This window comes from Arvicanthis niloticus, chromosome 2, assembly GCF_011762505.2.
Source record: "Arvicanthis niloticus isolate mArvNil1 chromosome 2, mArvNil1.pat.X, whole genome shotgun sequence".
NCBI classification, from domain to species: domain Eukaryota; kingdom Metazoa; phylum Chordata; class Mammalia; order Rodentia; family Muridae; genus Arvicanthis; species Arvicanthis niloticus.
In genome coordinates this window covers 125,640,515-125,667,018 of record NC_047659.1, presented here as the reverse complement: position 1 = coordinate 125,667,018, position 26,504 = coordinate 125,640,515, and the positions used below count along the sequence as shown (strand labels likewise).

The window sequence follows — 26,504 nt, the reverse complement described above, 5'->3', positions numbered from 1 at the left end:
TTGATTTCAAAGGAGGCACATGTAGCTGATGTGGTTGCCAAGGACAAGCTGTAAGCTCCCAAGCCATGGTCCTAAATGATGTAAAAAACCCAGCCAGAGAAAGTGCACCCTAGTTCTCAAGTGCTCAACAAGCTCTCTGTGTTGGGTGAGGTGCAGGAAGAAGGGAAAGGGGACAGCATTCGAGACACTTGAGAAGAACTGAGGAAAACAGAAATCAAACCATGGGGGCTGTGCTCAGCCTTCTGAAAGAAGAGCATCTGTGAAGGGGAACGGACAAAGAGACACAGATATCTACAACTTCTGAAAACCTTCTGGTGATACTGCCAGGTGGAGGAAATAAAGACTTGTCATCAGAAACACATGTAATGTCTTTATTTGAGAAACAAAAGTACAGTGTTAGCATAGTTCAGAACACAAAAGCACAAAAGCACATTTCTCACCTGATCTTTGGAAAAAGCTTTGACATGAATATGTTTGACAGTTTGAACTACTCCATCATAAAATTTCACAGTGTAAGTACCTAAAATTCAAGAAGATATTATGATTTTAAATTGCTGTTCCATGAAAGCAGCAACTTTTAAAGAATAAACACAAAGGAGCTCCAAACATAATAAATGTACATGTGTTTTTAAAACTAAGTTTAAGAATCACATTGAAGGCAGATTCAGCACCGTGGTAAAGGACCTGTTTAGCATGCATAAGACCCTAAATTCAATTCCTAGCGCATACACACACAGGCAAATTAGCTTCTTTCATTTATTGTTCAAGACTGGTTTGCCTTTTAATCTGTAGAACTCAGAATTTGCTTTAAAATTTTCTATGCTGTTTCATTAAAGAATTATGAGCGCTTAATTTGAGCCAAAAAAGAAAAAACAGTAAAACAAAGTAATTAAGAACTGAGAAAAATTCGGACTAATTCCTTAGTGCAGCTGCACCTCAGCCCCTCAAATCTTGCCTTCCCAAAGGGGAAAAACATCCAACTACAAAAATCCTCATTAGCGGCATCAAAACCGAAGTTTTTTAAATTTGTACATCTTAGAACTAATCCATGTCCTGCCTTCCCTGTTTGTCTTGGGGATTTAAAGTAAGAAACAATCACTCTTGTCCAGTGGCCTGCTAATAGATCATTAGTGGTTCACAGTTCAGGTAAAACCCCTAAGACGCACTAGAAAAGGACGGTAATAAGGGCATAGAGCGCTCCCTGTCACCTCTCCACTTCCCCCTAAGAAATGGGACCCAGCTATGCTGCCAAACTAGACCTGTAACCTGGGCTCCACCAATCTTCCTGCTTCAGCCACCTCCCACAGACCCCCATGCTCCGTTCTTACCTCTTCATTCACATTCCCTTCCTACCACACTCCTCTAGTCCTCAACAGGGCCTGGTTACTAAGTAAAGTCCAAACACTGCCTCTAGTACTGAAAGCTCAATATAATCAGAGCTCAATTACTTTCCAAGCCTACCTTTCAATCAATCCAATTCCCACCAGACAGCGGAGTGACTCCCTTCTTACCCACTGAGGCACCTGTGACATTTCCATTTCATCCTTTTTTTTTTTTTTTTTTTTTTTGAGTTTCTGTAGTTGAAAATAGCAGTTGTACAGTGATGATGGCTCTTAGCAACTCACAAGCTGTTTTGTTTTGGAGACAGGGTCTCATAATTTAACTCAGGTTAGCCTGGTGCAGGCTGTGTAGCAACAGTTAGCTTGATCTCAGAACTACCATCCGACCTCAACCTCCTAAGTGCTGGGACCACAAGCATAGGCCACCATGCCCATCTTCACACTGTAACATAAGTATCTTCCTATCCAGTGAGTCTCAGGCAGCCAGCTCACACGACTGAGAATGCCTAGCAGTTCAGTAAAAGCTTCCTGTTTCCCAGCGAGTGGCCAGTTCCATCAGTTCTGGGCCATTTGAAATCTTCATGTGCCACCTGCAGAAACTCACAATTGAATCTCTCAGGAGAAGGGCTCCTGAGCCAACTTCTTCCTCACATAGCACACAATAGCCAGTACTCAGAGTGGTTGGTCACACCAGCAGCAGCAGCAACTCCTGAGAAGTGTTTACCTCCACACCCTGGAGCCTCTGAATGAGGAATGCTGGGGCCTGGGTGCATGTGTGTCAGCAAAGCCTCCAGATGGATCTGATGATAAACCTGAGACCCACCACCTATGCACATTTACTCCTGGCAATGAGAAAACAGGTGTCCTCAGCACAGAAGGAAACACAGACAGGCTTGGCCAAGTTAAACAGCAGCAGTTAGCTTCAGGCTTCGATAAAAGAAAGAAATCCTAACTATTCTCTACACCACTGGCTCAGCAATAACTTTTTAAGGGTCATGAAAGCAAACGTTTAAGCCCCAGTCTTTCCCTGCCTACTCTGTAAGGGTGATGTCTGCCGGAAGAGAAAGAGCAGACACCGATCCCGAGTGCTAAGTAGACACTTCCACTTCTCTGGGTTTTAAGATATACTTATTTTTAATTATTTTCCTTTATTTCTATTTTATGTATATGGGTGTTTTGCCTGCACAAGTCTGTGTGCCCTGTGTGTGCAGCACCTGAGAGGCCAGAAGAGGGCATCGGATCCCCTGGAACTGGAGTTATACATGATTGTAAGCCACCATGTAGGAGCTGGGAATCAAACTTGGAACCTCAGGAAGAGCAGTCAGTGCTTTAACCACTGAGCCATCTCTCTTCTCCAGCTCTCCCATTTTGGGGGGGGGGGGGGATTTTGTTTTTTTGTTTTTAATGTTTTTCTTTTGTAGAGGTGGATGAGAATTTCTTTGTTTATTGTTGTTTGAGACGGGGTCTTACTCTGTAGCCCAAGCTGGCCTTGAATTAACCAGATAGCTTAGGCTAACCTCAAATTCACTGTGATTCTCCTGTCTCAGCCTCACCAATGTTGGGATTATAGACAAGCAATGACACAATATCCAGCTCTTGAAGACTTCTCATGGGCTAGGGAGATGGATCAGCTAAGGACCCCAATACTGATGTGAAAAAGACCAACTCTAGCCACCTATAATGCTAGCACCTAGGAGGCAGAGACAGGAAGATCTCTGGCATTTACTGGCCAGCTACTGTGGCCAAAATAGCAATTTCTAGGTTCAGTAAGAAGAATTATCTCAAGAAATAAGGAGGTGGGGCTGAGGAAGGGAGTATCTACACACACACACACACACACACACACACACACACACACACACACACACACACATATAATCAATCAAACAAGTAAAAAAGATGTCTTAAGTACCAAGGTACAGCGCTGCATCTCTGGCTTCCCAGGGATAAAGGTGAGGAATAGCAACATCAAGATCAAGCTCTCAGCCAGGCGGTGGTGGCGCACGCCTTTAATCCCAGCACTTGGGAGGCAGAGGCAGGCGGATTTCTGAGTTCGAGGTCAGCCTGGTCTACAGAGTGAGTTCCAGGACAGCCAGCTATACAGAGAAACCCTGTCTCGAAAAACCAAAAAAAAAAAAAAAAAAAAAAAGATCAAGCTCTCCTTTAATATTTAATTCAGTTTAATTTTATGTATGGTGTTTGTCTGCATGTATATCAGTGTACCATGTATGTGTCTGATGTCCACAGAGACCAGAAGAGGGCATTGGATACCCTGAAACTAGAAGTAGTTGTGAACCACCATGTAGATACTGGGAATCAAATCAGTATCCACATCTCCTGGAAAAGCAACCAGCCAGTCCACTGACATGCTGAGCCATCTCTCCAGCCCTTTCCTTCAATCTTAAATACTTAGTGTGCTGGTAAGCCACCCAGGACAGTGTGAGAAACTGACTGTGAAAGTGACAGGAGGAAGGTGGGACTGCCATTTTTAGAGATAGTTTCAAGCTCTAAAATTAGTAGAATGGACCACCATTTATTTTCAGCTGTTTGTGTTTAATCTTTAAGTTAACTCTTCCTGATGAGAGTCCAAACTTAACGCTAGGAATAATGAATGCCTCATGCCTGCAATCATAGCATTCAGTAGGCTGTCAAGTCCAGCCTGGGACATCAAACTCAAAAACCAAACAAAAAAAGAGTTAGAATTAAAGCCCACACCTGCCTGCTGACCTCTGACCAGTTCTTTTCCTATTGCCCATTGCCCAAGTCCTGACGCCTAAGTCCAAACCACAGACCCAGGACACCAGCTGGCCAAACTCTGGCCAAAGATTTGGAGGCCCCATTGCTAAATAGCAAATCCTAATCCTGACGCTCCCGACATCCAAAGGACTATAAGTTATCCCCCGTTGCTCACACTCAACACAGCCTAAGGGATGCATCTGAGCGAAGAAGCATACAAACAGCCTAACCCAAATCTGCAGGAAGGTCCAAAGCTACTTTCAAGAGTCTATGCATAACTTAAAGGACACTTATTTCCCCTGCGGCTGGACAGTGGTTAGGGACAGGCAGCGATCTTTTAGATGCGCTGGGTTCCCACTATGCCCCATCGGGTGACTCACAACTGCCTGTAACTCCAGCTCCAGAAGATATGACACCCTTTTCTAGCCTCTGCAGGCACACATGCATGTGCGCAGACACACACACACACACACACACACACACACACACACACACACAAAACAAAAAAGTTTCAAAAGAACATTTTTCAATTGAATTCCTCCATGGGTGGCTGATAATAGAGTGATCTGCTGGCCACAAATCATATCTAGCAAGTAACATGTAAATATGTAACAGAAATATCTCCTTGGCTGAGGATTTAGCTCTGTGGTACAGCACAAGGCTGGTGGGTCCACCCCTTAAATAACAAAAGGAAAAAGCATAGCCTAGCCTGACAGAAGGTCCACCTACCTTGGTTAGCTTAAGCCACACCCCCAGCAGCAGCAGCCTAAGGCTAAGAACTCAGATAACCTCAGAAGCAGTCAGAATGCAGAAGGGGTGTGAGAGCCCAACCACCCTACAAGCTTCTCTTCTCTAAGGCCTGCATAGCTAGAACTCAGGCTAACTAGAGCTAGCTAGCTAGCTTGATACATAGCAAGATTCAGTCAAAACAAAAACAAAAAACACATCTTTTCCCAGCAGGTATGACTTCAAGCGTCCAAAAAGATCCCTAATGTCTGAACATGGACAAGAATATGACACAGGACACTCCTCCCCAAGCCTTATGCTTCAGAGCTATTTTACATACTGACCTTGCTTTCTGCCATAGGACAGTTGCCAAACCATCCAACCAAAGCTATATACCCAGCCTTCTCATTTCTCTTGTTGTTCGGTATGAGGCATGCTTAGAGCTCACTGATTACATAAAAGCAGGGGGTATCAGGGCCCCTGTCTCAGAATTTGGAGTTGGAAATTACAGGTTTGGTGCTACATCATTGAGCCCATAACCAGAAAATGGGCATCTGCAAGCCACAAATCAGTCAATAGGCTCTGTGACCTAAACCTAGAAGACTGGTAATTGGGAAAGGGGACAAGTCCAGGCCTAGGAGAGAAGACCGGAATTTCTAGGATTCTGGGACTTTGAAATCAGCATGCCAGTCATTGTTGCCCTTTCTCTATGCTGGTGTCTTTGTCTCTGGAACTGTGTGCAGAAAATTGCTTTGTTTTCACTGGTCTTGTGAATTCCTTATCTTATTTCCAGGCTGTCCTTGAACTAAGATCCTCCTGCCTGAGTTTCTTGAGTAGCTAGGACTGGAGGCAGAGGCAGATGGATCTCTGTGAGTCCAAGGTCAACCTGATCTACATAGGAAGTTCCAGGCCAGACAGAGCTACACAATGACTCCGTATCTTAAAAAAAAAAAAAAGGTACACTTGACATCTCCCCTGGCCCGTGATCAGTGAACACCCAGGCATACAGGCATACAGGCTAACTTGTAACCTTTCAGGAAAACCCTGCTGGGATGCTCTGGATAGGCAGGTTTGAACTATAGGAGAGGCAGTTCCAGAACCTCAGAACCTCTGCTCTATGTTCTTTGTGTTTATTCATATTCATTCTCTCCTGTGAACTTAATTTCTCACCTATAAAATGAGGATGAGTTTGATGGTAAGAAACTTTCTCCCCTCGTGTGACAACTAGATAAGATGTTCAAATTCAGCCAGGTATAGTGGCACAGACCAGCACTGGGGAGGCAGAAGCAAGGAAAGCATTAGGTCTAGGCCAACTCAGGCTACACAGCAAGACCCAGTCTTAAAAGCAACAAAATGTGGAAACTACTTAGCATAGAGCCTGTTCCAGAGAAGCAGATCAATAAGTAGTTCTAACTATTATCACTCAGCAAGTCACTCTGAAAAAGTGTACTATTAACCCCTCCACAGAAGGAAGTCAGATCCTGCATGTGTGGGCCTATCTTCCTCTTATTTCCCTTTGTGCAAATCTATTCACCTCCCCATGCTTCAAATGTAGGTTCAGTTACAGCAGAAAAAAGATGTAAAAAAGAACTGCTTCAGTAGAGACCTGGGAAGACCATTTCCATAGCATTTCCTGTGGAAAACACAAGCTCCAAGGCACAGGCCCAAAATAGACTGAAATGGAGGAAAGGGGAGCATGTGACCTAGAAACTTGCATTTAATTAGGAGGAAGACTTGCTTAATGCACTCACCCTTAACCCCAGCATGTAGGAAGCACCAACACAAGAACTGTTGCAAATTCCAAGCCAGCCTGGTCTACACAGTTAAGTCTCAGGCCAGTCTCAGCAATATAATATCAACAGAAAACAGCCTATCTTGTTGCTAATGCTAACCACCAGTAGTTTCTTCAGTGAGAAAGCCTTGTGAGCAGTGGTGTTCCACAGAGGGGACAGAGAGGGTGGGAAAGCTGGGGGGGGGGGGGGGGGGGTAAAGATCATGTGGCTCTGGGCATGGCAGTACATGCTGGAAATCCAACTCCTAGGAAGCCTTAGGCAGAAGGAGCAGTTAAGTCCAAAATTTCAAGGCAAGCCTCAGAAACCTAGCCAGATTCTCTCAAGGAAAAAAAAAAGTTGCAAAGAGGAATCAGAGTCCCAGACAAATAAGGCCCAAAAATCAACTCATCAACTCACCAATGGTGACCTCTCTCCCCCAACCCCCAACACACACACACACACACACACAGAGTGTTGCTTCACACTAAATTGGGTTCTTTTTTCACTGACATAAAACAATAAAAAGCTGGGCACGGTGGTCCACATTTGTAATCTCAGCACTTGGTTGCAAGAGGATTGCCATGAGCTCAAGGCAAGCCTTGACTGCATAATAAGAACAGGCTAGCCAGGAGTTGGAAGTGAGATCGTAATTCAAAAACAAAACAAAAACCAGATGGGTGAAAGGATTTTATTATAGTCCCAGCACTCTGGAGGTGGAGGCAGGAGGATCACCAAGTCAAGGGCATCCTCAACCACACAGTAAGTTCAAAACCATCCTGGTCACAGGAATCTACCTCAAAAAACAAACAAACACACACACATTATCAATGGCAAGTACTGCTCTCTCTCTTCTCCAAGCATTAACCAATTTCCCTAAGAAACTCTTGAGTTATTTAGGGCTGACTAATCATGCCAGACCCCCACCTGACAGTAGCTGCTGCTCCTCCACTCTGCCCACAGTCCCCACACCCTGCTCAGCCTCAGGAAAACCCCCAAGGAAGTTAAGAGCAATAAGAAAGTTAAGCCAAAGATGAATGCACAAGCTGTTTTTACTGGTTGCCACTTCCTCCTAGCAGCCTGGACCAGACAGAGTAACTCAGAGGAAATTGAAAGGCACGCTGCCAGAAGAGCTCCACCTCTTCCTCACAAGTCCCACGTGGCTACAGAGAAATCCAACTTAGGTAGGTAGAAAAATCCAGGATAGGAAGGAAAAGAAAGTCAAGAGCTTTGAAATCTAGCTCCATGGTAGAATGCTGTCCTGGCACGCATGAAGCCTTGAGTTTAATGCCCAGGACCAAAAAACCAAAGTGAAAGAGGAGCAAAGGAAGAAAGAGAAAGGCGGTGGAGGGGGCTAGGGGTAAGCCAAGATGGCATACGCCTGTAATCCAGATGAGGCCGAGGCAGGAGAACTACAGATTCCAGAGGCATACTTGGTCTCAACAATACCAGTAGAGCACTGCAGCAACCAAGTCCACAAGCGCTCCTTACTCTGCCAGCCCCAAAGACAGCACCTAAAACCAGTGGACAGAGTACACTGCTCCGAGGAAAAAAATCATCAGCTTTACTTCCATAACTTTCCCAGCATGCCTCACTAGCCTCCCTCTTCAGGATTTAGCCCACTCTATATCCTCTCACCCTCTCTCTTCAATCAATCAGTCTCAAGAAAGCCACCAAGGCTTTCAACGCAATATAGACAGGCCTCAGCAAAAATCCCCAGTCTGCATGTCCTTCAATTAAGTAAATGAAGCAGGTAGGAATTAAGTCAGAGCTATAGAACCAATCACCAGGGTGGTCAATGACCACCTCATGAGCCCATGGCCTCAAGACTCTCCTTCCTATAACCTAGCTCATGAGGAAACAACTGAAAGAATTTGGCCTTTTAATTTGCAAAGCTTTAGTTACCCCAGTTACTTCATTATTGTTTGATTCACTGTGTTGTGTTTTTTTCTGAGATAGTCTCACTGTGTAGTCCAGTGGCCTCTAACTCAGTATGTAGCCCAAAGCTGACTGCAAACTTGGGATCATCTAGTCTAGCCTCCCAAGGCATGTACTACCATGTACAACTGCAGCTGCCCCAGCTTAAAAGCTATTTAAAACTGCTATTTATCTACAGCCAATATTATACCCAATGTTGCTCATTTCTTAATGGCTTCAAACATATTTATTTCACCCATATCGCACACCCCCACACCACTCCCCTTATTAGGATTTGTCTGACCCTTCCTGCTCTTACACTATGCCTTGCATCCCCACTGTACACTGGCTTCATTCTGCCTTACTAGGTCTCCTGGCTGTTGTCATGATGCCAAACGCAGCTCTGCAAACACTACATGTAACATGTCAGTTCCTAAGACTTCTGTGACCTCCATGAAGCCACCCCTTACTTTTCTAAGAGCTCACTCCCTTCCCCACAAAGTTCCTGAAATCCTCTACATCTGCCCCTGCTTGCCTTTGTGTATCTGATCCCTGTCCCTCTCTTTCGGTTCTACCTCCCATGTACTCAGCCAACACTAGAACAAAAGATGCCCCCTGCTAACTGCTGCTGTTACTTCAAGAATGACTCACAGAACTCCCCCAAATTTTCATCCCAGCTGAAGGGCTGGTGCTCCCCAAAAGAGCACCTCCAGTGAATCTTACTGGGTGGAAGAACATGACTTGATAGCCCTATAGGCCCTTTATGAACCTAAAGAACACTCAGCTACAAAAGCCAGCAAAGGAAGAAAGACCATCTTGAAAACAAGAATCTGGAGAGGCAGAATGCATCTTGACCTAACTATTCCTATTTCAAAGAAGACTTGCAGTGGTTTAATATGTAAGCTTTTCCCCAAAAACAAGCTGTTCATAAGATACATGTGAAAAACATTAATTAGAGATGTAATTTTGGAATACATTATATATTATATAAAAGACATAATTTAGTGAAAGATGGAACTATCCAAATGCACTTCATGTGAAATGAAAAAATTGCTTAGTTAGCTTGAAAGATGGAACATCACTTTGGAGGTTTCTTTGGACAATGTCAACCATTCCCAGACAAAATTTAATCATCCCAACACTTAGTAGAGTGCTGAATACACAGCTGAACAACTTCATGGAATGAAAAACCAATGTGGGCCAGGAGTGGGTATGCGTGACTTTAACCCCAGCACAGGAGGCAGAAGCAAACAGGAGCTCTATGATCTCTAGAACACCAAGGGTTCATAGTGAGACTCTGTCTCAAAAAGAAAAAACAAACAAACAAACATAAAAAACAAAACCAACTACAAAAAGGCCAGTGTTGATTGTAGTTGGTGTTCTGCTTTCTTTTGATTTGCAGTGCTTGGGATTGGTTCAGGGGCCCGTGCATGCTAGGCCAGTGCTCTATCACCAGCTACATCCTCAGCCCCTTGACCTGACAAAATGGAACTCTGGCTGCCCAAAACATGCACTCCAGAGATCAGGGCCACACGCCCAGATATCCTGCTAGAATATGCTAAGGAAACACACCGTGTGGACCCAGAGTTCCTTCTGATCATACAAACCACTCCCCATACCACTCCCTTGTGCTCAAAAAAATGCATCTTTTTGGATCAAATTCCCTGCTCTGTCTTCCCACATGTTCGAAACCGTTAGGCACAAGCAAAGTTCCCATCCTAGTATCTCAATTTCCGCCCTAGTCACCATTATCCACAAAGCACATGTTCAAGTGTTTGTTGATGTTTAATTAATTTGTAAGCTGTTCACAAATAAAATAAACAGTGAATGGTATCTATTTCATCAAAATATCAGGAAGTTCTAGAGAGAAAGAACCCACAGACCTCTCAGCAGAATCCACAGTGCTTGGTTGAGGAAATAATGACTGAAATTTAGTAGCAAAGAACAAAGCTCCTCCCTCTCCTTCTTTCTTCCTTTTTTTTTTTTCTATGTTGGACAGTGAACCTATAGGAAGTCCCTCCCTCATATCCAGCTTTCTTTCCATTTATAATCTCTTCCTAATGCCAGACATATGCCTCGTACCAGCTGAAAAAAATATTGCTAGGTAATAAATCCTGATACATTATTAAGTACTCAGACTATAAAATTCCCCTACAGCAAAAGCAAAAACAACCACAACTGAACACCTTACCATCCTTGTTCACAGCAGTGACTCTGGCTGGATAAAATCGACAGTCAGACCAGCAAGCAAGCACTTGCTGGTTTATTTGAAATTCCTATAAAAAAAAAAAAATAAAAAAATAAACGTCCAGTTACCAACTCCAGTTACCAACTCAATTTCCTAAGGAGCACATTACAGCACAAATCATAAAAGCAGCTGGGATCACATGAATGGTAAGGGTGGGCTGTGCAGTGCTGAGACTCAGTAATTCTAGCACGATCATCACTAAGGCAGAAGGACCAGCGTTTGAGTCAGCTTTAGCCATACAAAAAGATTCTTTCTCAAAAATAAGTAAAGGGCTAGCAAGACTGCTCAGCGGATGAGAGGGAGCACTGTGCTGGGCCTCATGACCTGAATTCTATCCCCAGGACACACATTCTAGAGCAAGGACAAGTCTTGCCCATTTTCCTCTGACATTTAAAACCTATGCTATGGCATAAGTGCATGTGCACGTGCGTGTACACACACACACACACACACACACACACACACACACCCCAAATTAAGAAAAAAAGATGGGTCAGGCAAGATGACTCAGCAAGTCAAGGCATTTACCCTCAAGGCCGACAACCAAAATCCAATTCTCAGGACCCATACAGTGGCAAGAACCAACTTCTTAAAGTTTTTCTGCACATGTATATCATTCATAAACACACGTCATTTTAATTAAAAAAATAATAAAACTTGGGGCTGGAGGAATGGCTAAGCAGTTATGAGTACTTGCTGCTCTTTCATAGGACTGGGACTTGGGACCCAGTACCAAAACTGTCTTAATTTATTTCCAGGGGATCCAATAGTCTCATTTCAGGCGGGCGGGCGGGCGGGCGGGCGGGCGGGCGCGCACGCACACACACACACACACACACACTCTACATACACACACATATAAAATAAAAACAGACCAACAAGAGTGGACTAGAATGGGCTATTAAAGATGCAAGATGATTCTGATGTTCAACATAGGGAACCAAATAATAAGGCTAGGGCTGGAGAGATGGCTCAGGGGTTAAGAGCACTCACTTCTCTTGCAGAGGTCCTGAGTTCAGTTCCCAGTACCCACATGGTGGCTCATGACCATCTATAACTACAGTTACAGGAGATCTGATGCCCTCTTCTGACTTCCAAAAAAACCAAATACATATATGCAGGCAAAACACCCATTCATTCATGTAACAATTGAAAAAAATAATCAATCTAAAAATGATTATACACACCTTTAATCCCAGCACTCAGAAAACAGAAGCAGGAGGATCTCAGTGAGTTCAAGGCTAACCTGCTGTACATAGTCAGGGCTATATAGTGAGACCCTGTCTCAAACAACCAAAACCAAACAAGGCTAAAACCTAAAAGTCTCTATGCTGGGGAGGCCTAGGTAGGCACAGAACAACAGCCAGACAATCTTCTGCTATCCGGTATTCATAATGAAAGAAAATCTAAGAGTCCTGGGCCACCAGATAACATACCTAGTTTAGGAGCTGGAAGGAATGAGACTCCTTATCTTCAGGAAAGCAGTATCAGGGCATCTCATGCCACCCACACTGCTGCCGCAGCCCTGACCAAGGGAGGCACTTGTACACCTTTCATATGCCATGCTGTTGTCTCAGCACAGTGTGCAGTCACAAACTACAGATGACAACGGAATGATCAAATGGAACAGTACTGAACAACCCTAAACTGGAAGGGAAAAAAGGCAAAACAGAAAGGCCAGCCAGAGTTCAAGTTCCTCTGTGAGGTTAGAATGGAAACTGGAACCCAGGCTGAGGCAGATCCCAAAGCAAGGGCTACCACAGATGTCTCAATGGCTGCTTTAAACAAAAGTAAAGGTTGTTGTGTGTCATTTTGAAGGCAATTAAAGCTCCAGGAACGATAATGAAATTTAGAAAAGCTGAAACAATCTAACCAAGTCCAAGTCCTCCAGGGAGGGCTCATCAGACTATATAAAACAAGCTCGGGACCCACATAAGATAAAACGGCTGTTTACTAGATGAAGTTAGCACGGCAAAGGATCTTCCAGGCTACCTTACTAGTACACACTATTCTAGACACAGTGGGTCTGGATTTCAATCATTCATTCATTATTCAACAAGTTGGTAGAGGAATAGTTTTGTTTATTGTTGGCCTTAGGATGGGTCTCATTATGTAGCTCTGGTTGGCCTGGAACCCCAGCACGAATTCCACCTCTGCCTCTCAAGTGCTGAGATAATAGCTCTACTGCTTTGGTTTGGTTATTCAGTTTTTGAGCTCTTGGTCCTCCTGTTCTCCACACCCTCGGGGTTGGGATTAGGGGCATACACCACCATTCCTGGCATGGGAGGGGTGGTAGTGGTGGAGCTTAAGACAAAGTCTTACTTTGTAGCCTAGGCTGGCCTCAAACTCAAAGCAATCCATGAACCTTGACCTCCCCAAAACTAGGATGAGCCACCATGCCTGGTTTATTATACAAATATTTCCTGAAGACCTACTATGCACCCAATAGTATTTTCAACACTATGGTGGAAACAGTGGTCTCTAAAAGAGACAGAAGATCATATTCCTATGGATGGAAGCCCAATAAAGTTAATTTATGAACTATTACATCAATTGCACCAACAGGTGAAAACTGAACTCTTAAGGAGCCCTAGTCCACAGAGATCTGAAGGTTTCCACCACAGCAAGGACTGCTCTCCAGTGGGCACTGAGTTGCTACATTCACTCATTCACTACAGAACTCCAAGGATTTGCTACTCACAGAAGATCCATCCTCTTCATGTAAACCCTCTTTCCTCAGCTGTATCTTCTCTAAAGGGCGTAGATAAGGACTGTCCCAGCAAAACCACTCATCGTAACGATGGTTCCAACGCTTGAAATGGATGAGAACTCTCCCTTCTTCGTAGTCAATGTCTTCAATATGAGCCGGATACCTGAGTCAGAAAAAAAGGGAAATTATTACTTTAATGCCTATTCAAAATAGCCAAGACTCTACCCACAGAGCACAATTACAAAAGTATTTAAGACATACCTTTTTTTTAAAAAATGTTTTTTGTTTTGTTTTGTTTTGTTTTTTTGAGACAGGGTTTCTCTGTGTAGCCCTGGCTGTCCTGGAACTCACTCTGTAGACCAGGCTGGCCTCAAACTCAGAAATCCACCTGCCTCTGCCTCCCAAGTGCTGGGATTAAAGCGTGCGCCACCACCGCCCAGCTGTTTATTTGTTTTTAAGGATTTATTTATTTGTATGAACATTTTGCCTGCATGTATATTTTTGTACCACTTGTGTGACCACTGCAGTCACAGTAGTCAGAAGAGTGAGTGGGATCCCCTGGAATTGGAGTTACAGATGGTTTTGAGCCACCATGTGGGTGCTAAGGAATCAAAGCATAGGTCCTCTAGAAAAGCTGCCAGTGACCTTAACTGCTAAGGTAGGCATCTCTCTAGCACCAAAGTCCTACCACTTTAAAACCAGGCATGGGAGGCTAGTACTGGCCTGCAAATGCCAGCACTTAGGGGCTAGGGCAGAGAAATTACTGCAAATGTGAGGCCAGGCTAAGTTGGGATTTATGAATACTGCTTCAAAAACAAAACCCTTAATACTTTGTGATGCTGTTTAACTGGGTCAAATAAATTATAGAAGATAATAGACTTAGATTCAAGTCTCATGGGCCGGCTGCTACACACCTGTAATTACAGAGCTAAAGCAAGAGGAAGTGACACCAATCCCAGGCCAACCTGAACTAGAGACCCTGTCTCAAAATAAACAAACAAATAATAAAAGTCTTGATCTAGAGCAAATGAGATGGCTGTGCAGGTAAAAGCACTTGCCACACAGACTCTGACAATCCAAGCTCCATTAGCAAAGCCCACCCTGGACGGAAAAAATAAACTCCAAAAGTTGTCCTCTGACCTCTTCAGGCATGCAGACAGGGCACACACACTCAGACTTTGTAAAGGATCTCAACAGAGTCCTTTCTTAGTTGTCAACTATTAACTCGTGAAGTCAGTCACAGTACCAGTTACAAGAGATGACATATACACAAGTCCTGAGTACACTGGGGGCAAGAAGCAAATGTGAACTTCCTGGCTATGTCAGCACGTGTCCATAAACTATAACAAGCCTAAAACACAGGCTGGTTTTCTTCAGTTTTATTTGAGGATTTTTGGGTTGTTTCTGTGTTTGGTTGGTTGGTTTTTCTGAGATAGGGTCTCATGTGGCCCATGTTAGCTTCAAATACTATGTTGGTAAAAATTATCTCAAACTCCTGATCCTCCTGCCTCCACCTTCCGAATACAAGGATTCTATGTTCTTAAGCATTTTTAAACCATATAATTAAGTACCATGCAATACTGAAAAGATGATTCCTCCTGTACTGAGACACAACGCACAATACTATGGAGGATACACTGTTACATGAAGTGTTTACATTTTTATTACATTTTATTAATTGTGTGTGCCCAGGTAGGCCACAGCACACAAGGCAATGTCAGGGGACAGCTTTTGTGAGTCAATTCTCTCTTTCCAGTGTGTGAATCCCAGGTATAGAACATCAGGCTTGATGGCAAGCACCTTGACCTGCTAAGCCACCCACCTCACAGGCCCCATTTTGAAGTGTTTGAAGTTTTCTGTTGTTGTTTGTTTGTTTGATTGATTGATTGATTGATTGATTGATTTGAGACAGGGTTTTACTATGTAGCCCTGTCTCTGCCTCCAGAGTGCTGGGATCCAAGGCCTGTGCCCCTACACCCAGCTATCACTTCTTTTTAAAGGAAGGTGCTCAACAACCACATGGTAGCTCACAACCATCTGTAATGGGATCTGTCTGAAGAGAGGGACAGTGTGCTCATATACATAAAATAAATAAATATAAAACAAAACAAAAAAAGGCAGGAGAGATGGCTCACAGGTTAAGAGCACTGACTGCTCTTCTAGGTACTAAGTTCAATTCCCAGCAACCACATAGTGGCTTACAAACATCTGTAATGGGATTGGATGCCCTCTTCTGGTGTGTTTGAAAATAGCCACAGTGTACTCATTTAAATAAAATAAACTGTTAAAAAAAAAAAAGGTGAATATGTACAAAATATCTGGAAGGATGCAAAATTGTGGCCAGTTCAGCCTATTTCAGTCTCTAGTCCACCCTTTCTAGAGTTGGGAAAGTAAAAACATTTCCTCATTCCCTTCCAATAAGCAATCAAGGTGATAGAGACCCATAGTTTAGTGATCAGACCAACCACTCACGTGTAAATCAGAATTTGTTAAAGTGCAGCTGCTGACTCAATAGCTTTTTGGCCTTTGACATCAGAACACTGAGGAGATCCTGGATGTGGCTGCTGCTGCTCTTCCACAGCAAATGTCTAGCCACCTTACATCAGTGTCAAAGACAAGTGGTGGGAGTGGCAATGCTAATAATGACTTCCCAGACACCAAGGCTCCATTGATAGCCCTTCAAACTGGTTCTCCAAAGGCAGCAGTGTTGAGTCTCACAACTCCAATCCTTCCCTGTTTCTAAGAGCCTGGTTCCCTGTATTAAATCTTTTTATGGCTAAATTTCTCAAGAGAAGCTGAGCAGAGTGACACACTTCTGTAATCCTAGCACTCCTGAGGCAGAAGATTGAGAACTATAGGCCAGCCTGGAGCTATATAGTCAAATACTCTTCTCCTCAAAAGGCAGCACTGTAGCATACACCTATAATTGTAGCACTGGAGAAGAACAGGAGGACCACTGCAAGTTCAAGGCCAGCATGTACTGCATAGCAAGACCTGGACTGGAAAGATGTGATACCCTGTGTTCAATCCCCGAAACCTCCATGAAGGAAGGAGAATCACCTCCTACAAGCTGTTCTCTGACCTCCACATGCATGCCATTCTGTGCACGCATATACAAACATAAATAATTTTTTTTAATATGTCTTAAAGCAAAATCCTGTCTCAGGACAAAACGAAGTTAGAAAGCGTTCAAGGACCCCCTCAACAACACAGCAAACTGGCAACCATACTGGGCTCTACGAGACTCTGAAAGGAGCTGAAGAACTGGCTCAGCAGTGAAAAGCTCATACCCAACATTGGTTCCCAGGACCAACACTGGGTGGCTCAAAACTGCCAGGAACTTCAGCACCAAGAGGTCCTATATGTTCTGGACTCTGAAGGCACCTACATTCGTTCACATGTGCACGCAGATGTGTGCGTGTGCGCACACACACACATACATATATACATAATGTTTTAAGTAATTGAGGTGGTTTGAATAGCAATGGCTCCACAGGCTCACAGGGAGTGGCACTATTAGGTGTGGCCTCACTGGAGAAAGTGTGTCAATGTAGGTGGGCTCTGAGGTCATAGATGCTCAAGCTACATCCAGTATGGTACACATTCTCCTTCTGCAGCCTGCAAATCAAGATGCAGAACTCTCAGCTACCTTTCCAGCACCATGTCTGTCTGCATGCCACTTTGCTTCCTGCCATGATAATGGACTGAACCAATGAAACTGTAAGCCAGCCCCAATTAAATATTTTCTTTATAAGAGTTGCCTTGATTACAGCAAAAAATCTTAACTAAGACAGTAATTTAATTAATTAATTTTATTTTATGTGTATGGATGTTTTGCCTGCATACACATCTACTTGTGGGCATCACATGCATTCCATGGAGGCCAGAAGAGGGTACTAGATGCCCTAGAACTGAAGTTATAGTTGTTATCTACCATATGGACACTGGGAATTGAACCCGGGCCCTGTGGAAGAGCAGCCAGTCTCTTAACTAGAGAGCTATCTCTCCAACCACAATTTAAATTATTTTGTTTTTTGAGACAGAGATCACTAGGTAGACCTGGCTGGCCTAGAATGTGCTATGTAAACCAGGCTGGCTTCAAACTCATGGAGTGTTTGTTGTTTTTATACTATTGTCAGGCTGGTCTTGAACTTGCAATCTGCCTCCCAAGTATTGGAATTAAAAGAAGAGTGTACTGTGATGGGATATTTCAACTGTTTGCAAAGAGACAAGAGACAACATTTTTTTTTTTTTTAAAAGAATTTATTTATTTATTTTGTGTAAGTACACTGTAGCTGTCTTCAGACACCCATGAGGGCATCAGATCTCATTATGGATGCTTGTGAGACACCATGTGGTTGCTGGGATTTGAACTCATGACCTCTGGAAGAGCAGTCAGTGCTCTTAACCACTGAGCCATCTCACCAGCCCGAGACAACATTTCTTAAAAGTGGTCTGTCACCAGGCAGTGGTGGCGTACGCCTTTAATCCCAGCACTTGGAGGCAGAGGCAGGCTGATTTCTGAGTTCGAGGCCATCCTGGTATACAGAGTGAGTTCCAGGATAGTGAGGGCTATACAGAGAAACCCTGTCTTGAAAAACAAAAAAACAAAACAAAACAACAACAACAAAAAAACAAAAAACAAAAACAACAACAACAAAAAAAAAGCACTGATCTGTCTTCTCCATTTCTCTACAGTGACAGAGTTGGAGCTAGAGAAATAGCTCGGCACATAGAGCCCTCACTGCTCTTGTAGATGACCACATGACTCACAACTACTGACCTTCCAAACTCCTGCATGGGCCTGAAACATACTCAGGTGTCGGTACTATATGCATACCCATAAAAAAATAAAATATTCATCCCAGCACTTGGGAGGCAGAGGCAGGTGGATTTCTGAGTTCGAGGCCAGCCTGGTCTACCGAGTGAGTTCCAGGACAGCCAAGGCTATACAGAGAAACCCTGTTGTCTCGAAAAACCAAAAAAAAAAAAAATTTCTTAAAATAAAAAATAAAAATAAGTGACACGATGCAAGTTATTCCTGAGTGAGGCAACTTATCTGTATCATTAAAAGAAGCAGTACTAATGACCATCTTAGACACTGACCCAGTAGAACTTACAAGATGACAGCTGCTACCTGCCTTGGGAACAGCTTAGTTCCATCAGTCACAGGGCTTTAGTACATATCTTTGATGTAGCCAGTAAATTACAGGCCCTCAAAGAGAGTCTACACACATGTGCTCTGACCACTACCCTCGAGGCAAACTAGATTCATGAACTGACTAAAATTTCCGATTATTAGGTTGAACTACAGGAGATTAGCAATAGCAACTGCTTTCATCAAAAAATGTCATGTAACTCGGTCACATATCATCTTGACAACTACAAGACAGGCAAAGGGGGTAGGCAGAGGCTGACATGTGAGTCATGAGTATTCCATTCACAGGCAGGAAGACAGACACTACTGCAGGACATACTAAGAGCAGCACAAAGAGACTCCTCTGAAACTGGCACTGTAGCCAGAACTCACATTTCCTTGTTTTATTCTTTTCAGGTTTTTGTGTTTTGTTTTGTTTTTTCATTTAATGTGTGTGGGTGTGTTGCCTGTATGCATGTCTGTGTACCACCTGCACACAGTGCCCTTGGATATCAGAAAAGAGTTGGATTCTCTAGAACTAGAGTTACAGATTGTTCTGAGCCACTGAGTGTGCTGGGAATCATATCTGGGACCTCTGGAAGAACAGTGCTCTTAACAGCTGAGCCATCTCATTAGCTGTCTTTTTGCTTTGGAGACAGAGTCTCACTATGTAACTCTGACTAGCCTGGAACTCACAATAAGCCTGTGTCTACAGACAGGAATGGCAGAAACAGTAACACTTTCAACAACAGAAGATCCAGAAAAGCAAAAGGCAGAGAAGGGGAGGGCTGAAGAAGAGAAGAAAGCAAGACACCTCTGGGGATGTCTGGCCTCAGCTCTGGGAGATGACAGGAGTTCACCACGAGGCAGCTACATCAGGTTCAAGTTTATCTTCAGTTGCATAATGAGTCTAAGGTTAGCCTGGGCTAGAGACCTTATCTTAAGAAGTAAATAGTTTAAAAAAAAAAAAAAAACAGTATTTCTGGGAGAGAATGCAGTAAGGTTAATCAGACAGTGCAGAGGACAAAAATCAACTAGGAAAGTCGGGAAGCAGCAACTCTGGCTGATCCTTACCAATGGGCAGCTAGGTCCCAGATGGGTGCTTCCCAAACAGTCCTGAGCCAGCAAGATGGCAGCATGTAGGTAAAAGTGCCTACCACGAGGCCTGCCAACCTGAGCAGGATCACACGGTGGAAGGAGAGAATGGACTCCAGCAAACTGTCCTCTGATCCTCAGGCACTCATAAATAATGTTTTTTTTTTTTTTTTTTTTTTTTTTTTTTTTAAAAAAAGCTGTCCCTGGCCCAGGATATGCTGGCCTACAAGGTCTTCAGGAAAAGTCTCCAGAGAGTTCTCTGGTCTGCATAGTCTCCAAGGGGTTCACTGTGCTTTATGCAAGTTGGACCATTCTTATCAAACTTCCTAAATCAGTCCCATAAACAGGTGACAAGAAAAGCCATGACACAGTGACAATCAGTCCCATAAACAGGTGACAAGAAAAGCCATGACAGCCTGACACAGTGGTTCCCACCTGTAATCCCAGCACCCATGAGGTTGAAGCAAGAAACTGCTATAGCTTAGCCCAGCCTGGGCTTTATAATTTAGAAGGAAAAAGAAGGGGGGCTAGAAGGAGTATAAGAGAGGGAAGGAGAGGAGAAAAATGAGAAAGAGATAAAAAGAACGAACGAACAGAAAAGCAAGGGCATAAAAAAGGTCCAGATGCTGGGCAGTGGTGGTGCACACCTTTAATCCCAGCACTTGGGAGGCAGAGGCAGGCAGATTTCTGAGTTCGAGGCCAGCCTGGTCTACAGGGTGAGTTCCAGGACAGCAAGGACTACACAGAGAAACCCTGTTTCGAAAAACCAAAAAAAAAAAAAAAAGAAAGAAAAAAAGAAAAAAAAAGGTCCAGATGCCAGATCACCAACAGCTACTAAACAACTGTTTGCAATTAATCAGCATGTGTAATCTCTTTCCAACAGTTCTCGAAATGACTTCAAAATGTTTGCAAGCTTAAGATAATCAAAGCCTTGTTGTTGACTGTTACCTTTAATGTAACTTTTAAAGCATGAAGAAGCTCCCTTATGTGAAACCTAAAGACTCGACAAACATGCCCAGCAGAGCAGACTCATCCTGAAGAGAACTAAAAGGAAAAAACCAGCCACAGGCATTACCTCTACTTCTAAGATAATGTAATCCAGTAGTAGGAATCAGGCTTAGTAAGATTCCACAATCCTTTACAGTTTAATTCTTCCACTTAGGACCAAAGCTGAAGAATAATCTAATAACTCAACTACCATTCCCAGTAGGATTCCCAGTCCCCAAATCTTCATACAAAATTCTTTTTCCTTCCACTGGCCTGTAAGTTGTCTCCCCACATGTACAACTATTGCGTGTGTGTGTGTGTGTGTGTGTGTGTGTGTGTGAGAGAGAGAGAGAGAGAGAGAGAGAGAGAGAGAGAGAGAGAGAGAGAAAATGAATGAGGGAGAGAGAGAGAAAGAGGGGGGAGAGAGAGAGCGCGCACATGGTTTTGAGACATAGCCTCTGATATTAACATATATCCAGTGGACTTTCAATACAAATGTAGGAAGGCAGACCTTATCCTGACACTCCAGAGACAGGAAGTTACCTGAACTCAAAGTTAGGCAAAAGAGAACAACCAGCCCTAACCACCACTCAAGCCTGGGTGGCTGCTCATCCACACCAGTTCTTGTAAGTCTGACTTTGAGTAAGTATTGAGAACATCAAGACCATAAAGGAGGACCACAGAGAGCAAAGGAGTCCTCTGAACACGCCCACATCTTCACTGTCTCAGACCTTATACCAGAGGAAAGCAGGACGTATGCATGGCCCTGCCTTCAAAAGTGGGGTCCGATTAATTATCCTCTGCTCGATGAATGTGGCAGAAGGAACAATGTGGGATCCAAAGCTAGGTCACACACAAGTTCCTGTTGGTGCTGGATAGATGCCCAACAGTTAAGAACAGGGCTTATGCTATTCGAGAGGACCCAGGTTTAATTTCTAGCACCCACTTGGCAGCTCACAAAGATCTGTAACACCAATTCCAGGGGATCTGACAGCCTCTGTGGGCCCCAGACACATTCGTGACATGGCATGCAAACATACATGCAGGCAAGACACCCATACATATTAAATGAATGAATAAACAAACAAATAAATGGCTCTATATAGTTTATTACATGCCAATTTATAGCTGAGATAATTTCCATCTTGCCAGCGAGGTGCCTTACATTGCCTAAATCTAAATCTATTTTTTTACCATAAAATAAATAAATATTATATAACTACATGCTTAAAATGGTTAAAATAGTAACCTCAGGCTGATGAAATGGCTCAGTTGGTAAAGGTACTTGCTGCCAAGCCTGACAACTTGATTTAACCCCTAAAAACCTAAATATTAAAAGGAAAACAATCAACTTACTTATTTTGGGGGGTAGGAGTAATGTTATTTTGGAGGGGGGTTCTTGTTGCACAGGACCCTAGCTGGCCTAGAACTGATCGGTCTGGCCTCCTGCCTCCACCCCCTGAACACTGAGGCTACAGGCAAGCACCACCACACCCAGCAAGTTATGTATACTTTACCACACAATACTGCTGCTTGTCTATATGCTCTTGGGTTCCCATCATGGGAAAGCAGAAACAAACAGGTACTACATTGTGAAAACACTATTAATTTCTAAAGAAAGGCCTGTACGGTGAGGAATCAAGGCATCCCCTTAAGAATTCACAGCAAAGTCCCCAACTCTATGACTGCACCACCTTGAACTGTAAGCTTGAACCAGAGCCTCCCAGGTAGGTTGCTCTTGATTTCTAACCCACAGAAACTTGGAGGATAACAAATGTTTAAACCTTCTCTCAAACCTCAAACCACTAAACTCTAAAGAAACTTGCTATAATGTAATTAAGAACTAACAAAGTAGTATTTGCAAGATTCTTGTGGTTTTCTAAAAGTAGAGACCTGGGATTTTCTGGTTTAAGAAATACTTCTGAAAGCTACTGTATAAACCAACATACCTAGGCTCATCAAGGAAAGGAGAGAGCTGGAGACCCCAAGTTCCTGCCAAGTCCTGGGAAAGGCTGACTTCACAGCCATGTCCAGAGGAGCAGAAATTGCCTGGTCTAATTCTGGGATACAATGTTGACTTGTTCATACTGTGAGCCCCAAGCTGTAGGAAGGATGGTTTGTTGCTCAGGCTTGCCCTTCAGAGTAAAATAAAATTCCTATTACCATAAGCCTCTGGCTCACATTACAATTGGCCGTGCCTGGTAGGGATCCGGTCCCAAGAGCCCACACACATGCATGTGCTCGCGCATGTGCATACACACACACACACACACACACACACACACACACACACACACACACACACACGAAATACAAACAAAACAGCAAGGTAAGGAGTGAAGAACCTAGAAGGGAGGAGTTTCCTTCTGAATGCCTTCTCCAGGGCTAGGGGTGTGGCACAGTGAGCATGTGTTAGCAAGTTTAACACCTTGGGCACCATCCCCAGTGCTGCCAAACAAAAAACAAGAGTATTACGAACTACTCCAACTGGCCGAGTTGCCAGTTTATAATTACTAGAAATAAACAGTGATTTTGAACTATTAATAACTCATGTAAACTGGGTATGGCAGCTCATAATCCTAGCACTAGAGAAGTTGAGAGAGGAAGATTGAACAGGTTTGGAGGGTAGCCCGGACTGTAAGTGAAACCCTATCTCAAAGCCAAACACACAACAACCCTCAAGATAACTATGACTTAGATAGAGGACAGACTTGCCACCAAGCCTAACACCTGAGTGAGGCAGAGTTTCAGGACAGCCTGGTTATAGAGTGAGTCCTACGCCAGCCAAGGCTACATAGTGAGACTTAGTCTTAAAAACAAAAACATCCATGTGCATGACTTACTACAAGCTTTACAAAGGACTCTGCAATAAGGAATCTCACATGACTTTACCACACTCCCACAAGGTTTTAAGAACCATTACCATCACTACATCCATTTCACATTTGAGGGGGAAAATCTCAGTGATAACAAGATCAGCATCTAACTCCTGTAACTCCAAATCCATGGAAAAGACCCCTGCTTTTTAAAACAATTTATTTTTATTTTCTATGCGTTGGTGTTTTACCTGCATTTATGTCTCTGTGAAGATGTCAGATTCCCTGAAACTGGAGTTGAAGGCAGTTGTGAGCTGTCGTGTAGCTGCTAGAAATTGAACACAGGTCCTCTGGAAGAGCAGCTGGTGCGCTTAACCACTGAGCCATCTCACTAGCACCAAGAGCTCTGCTCTTGATCTGCACTCACATGTATATACACTAGTAGTGACACATCCATAGACAGTCTGCCCGTTTATCCAGTAGTGACAAATCCATCAACAGCCTCCCCTCACAGCTGTTTAGTAGTCTCTCTAGTGGCTAGCCCAAAATTTGCCTTAATTTTTTGCCCTGGGTTTGGGTATGTAGGTTGCTTCCAGATTGTTCCTTATATAAACAGTTCTTTTGCAAACATACAGCAACTCATTGTGCTTCTGAAGTCACAGGCTGTCTATTCCTGCCTCAGACCACAGCAGAAGCCAGAGGCTTGAATGCACAAAAGCAACACTCCAAGGCATCAGCAGTCTTTGCTGGAGAGAGAAGATGAGGATGGAAGATACATTTAGCAAAAAGAAAGGGCCAGCTAATAAACTCTACTGATTTTGGTGCCAGCCTTTCTTATACTTTACCGCCTCTACTAATCAACACCTAATAGTTTCAATTCAGGAAGCATCTTCATCTTGAATTCATCTTGCCTCTCAGTCCCAGTCCCCTCAGCAGCCATGCTCAGAATAGTACAGCAAGCCTTGAGCCCCTCCCATCAATACCAAGCAGAGGCCAGAATTAGCACTGTTCAGTAAATACTTAAGACTGAACAGGAAGTATCAGTTTCCTGCTCTTGCCAGGGATCCAAAGGCATCTCTTTTTTGCTTAAACCTCCCCTTCCAGCCCCTTCTCCCACCATTCTTATTTAGCACTCTCTCAGCTCTCAATACATGGCATTTTCAATCAAGCTTAGATAACTTTTGCTGATGTCCTTCTAACAATTCCAGCTATCATTCTCATATCCTGGAAACCATCTCATACTTCTGTCTCACTCCCTAAAAAAAAAAAAAAAATAGCTGGTAGGGGCTGGAAAGAGGCTCAGTGGTTAAAGGCACTTGTTGCTCCCGCAAGAGACTCAGATTCAACTCTCAGCACTCACGTAGTAGCTTATAAACCACCCATTACTCCTGTTCTAGGGAATCCACCACCCTCTTCTGACCTCTAAAGGCACCAGGCATGCATGTGGTACACATACATACATGCAGGGAAAACACTCATACACATCAAATAAAATAAATAAGTCTTTAAAAGGCATCCTTTAACTTCTGGCCTCTCAGGCTGGAGAGATGGCTCAGTGGTTAAGAGCACTGTTAAGACTGTTCTTCCAGAGGTCCTGAGTTCAATTCCCAACAACCACATGGTGGCTCACAACCATCTCTAATGGGATCCAATGCCCTCTTCTGGTGTGTTTGAAGAGAGCAATGGCCTGCCTACTCATATACATAAAATAAATAAATAAATCTTTAAGAAAAAAAAAAAACAAACCCTCTGGCCTCTCTTGTCCATCATAACTGCAGTGGAACCCCAGTTATGTCAGACCTCCATGTCCCTTAACTCCTGCAACCAGGATTCTGAACATAGCCAGAAAAATACTTATAATAAGATGCTGGTGTTGCCAGGACTCACTTGAAATACAACACTGCACCCAAGGCTTCCTTCTGAGGGGAGAGGAACTATGGAACTCAGTGAGGGACAAAGTCTTCTGAAGGGTCCAATACCATCTCAAACGTGGTTTGCTGGTACAGAAGGGTATGTGCATGAAAAGGTCATCAAGCCTTAGCTTAAGATGAGTGTACTCTGATAAATGATACCTCAATAAAGTCCTTTCTAAATAATCCCTCCATCTGACAATCTTGCTATGCCATAGCCTAAGTTATCCTGGAACTTATAATCCCCGTTCCTTAGCCTCCCCAAGAACTATGATCACAATTAGATCCCTAGCTCAATAAAGACTTTTTAAAAATAACATAAAAGTATCAACCAGGGACCAGCAAGATTACTCAGCGAGAAAAAATGTTTGCTAACAAGATTGATGAGCTGAGTTCAGTTTTCGCATGTCCCAACAGTAGGAGAGAACTGCTTCCTGCAGCTTCCCTCTCACCTCCATGCACACACAAAAAGAATTTAAGAGTCAAGTATGATGGCACATGCCTGTAACTCTTGGGAGGTGTAGACAAGAGGATCAAGAGTTTAAATCCAACCTCTGCTACCAAGTCTATTCAAAGCTAGCCTAGGCTACATGAGACTGTCAAAAGATAGGGGAGAGTGGTAAATGCAAAATAAAATAAAAGTCTACTTGATAGAATGAGGTGGATGACAGTTGCAATGACACTCCAGGCTGAGGCAGAACGGGCAAGTGAGTTCATAAAAAGCACAGGCCACAGAGAAAAACCCTAACTTCAACAAATTAACAAAAAAAGATTTACTTTTTCTTTATCCAATGTCTTCCATCTGTAATGAAACTTACATAACTTAATACCAAAAACATTTTATCAGGCTAGGAGACCACCCCATCAGTAAACTGTTTGCCACGCAAAAATGGCCTAAGTTCAGATCCCCAGTACTCAGGCACGAATGTGCACGCTTGGATGATGAATGGATGGACAGACAGACAGACCAAACTCTCCACTCATTAATTGTGGTCTAAAGGAAGTAAGTTCTTTACAAAATGTGAAGGAACCAGGAAAACTTTACAGTGGAGAAACCCGACAGGTGACCAATGTAAACAGCAGCAGTGGGACACACAGATGTGATTACAATGG

At 43.4% G+C, this 26,504-nt stretch overlaps 1 protein-coding gene across 5 annotated transcripts in view; it reads right to left on the bottom strand.

Annotated features, from left to right (window-relative positions):
• Phf20 (PHD finger protein 20) overlaps positions 1 to 26,504 on the bottom strand; it is a 102,869-nt gene that overhangs the window by 44,928 nt on the left and 31,437 nt on the right. For 2 of the 5 annotated variants that reach the window (XM_034494440.2, XM_076930099.1), the window contains exons 3-5: positions 13,438 to 13,609; positions 10,680 to 10,764; positions 441 to 520 (exon numbers count right to left, since the gene is read on the bottom strand). In XM_034494440.2, coding sequence (XP_034350331.1) covers positions 441 to 520; positions 10,680 to 10,764; positions 13,438 to 13,609 — 337 coding nt within the window. Of the gene's footprint in view, positions 1 to 440; positions 521 to 10,679; positions 10,765 to 13,437; positions 13,610 to 26,504 lie in introns of those variants that run through there. The other 3 variants (XM_034494441.2, XM_076930101.1, XM_076930100.1) reach the window with 2 other exon arrangements.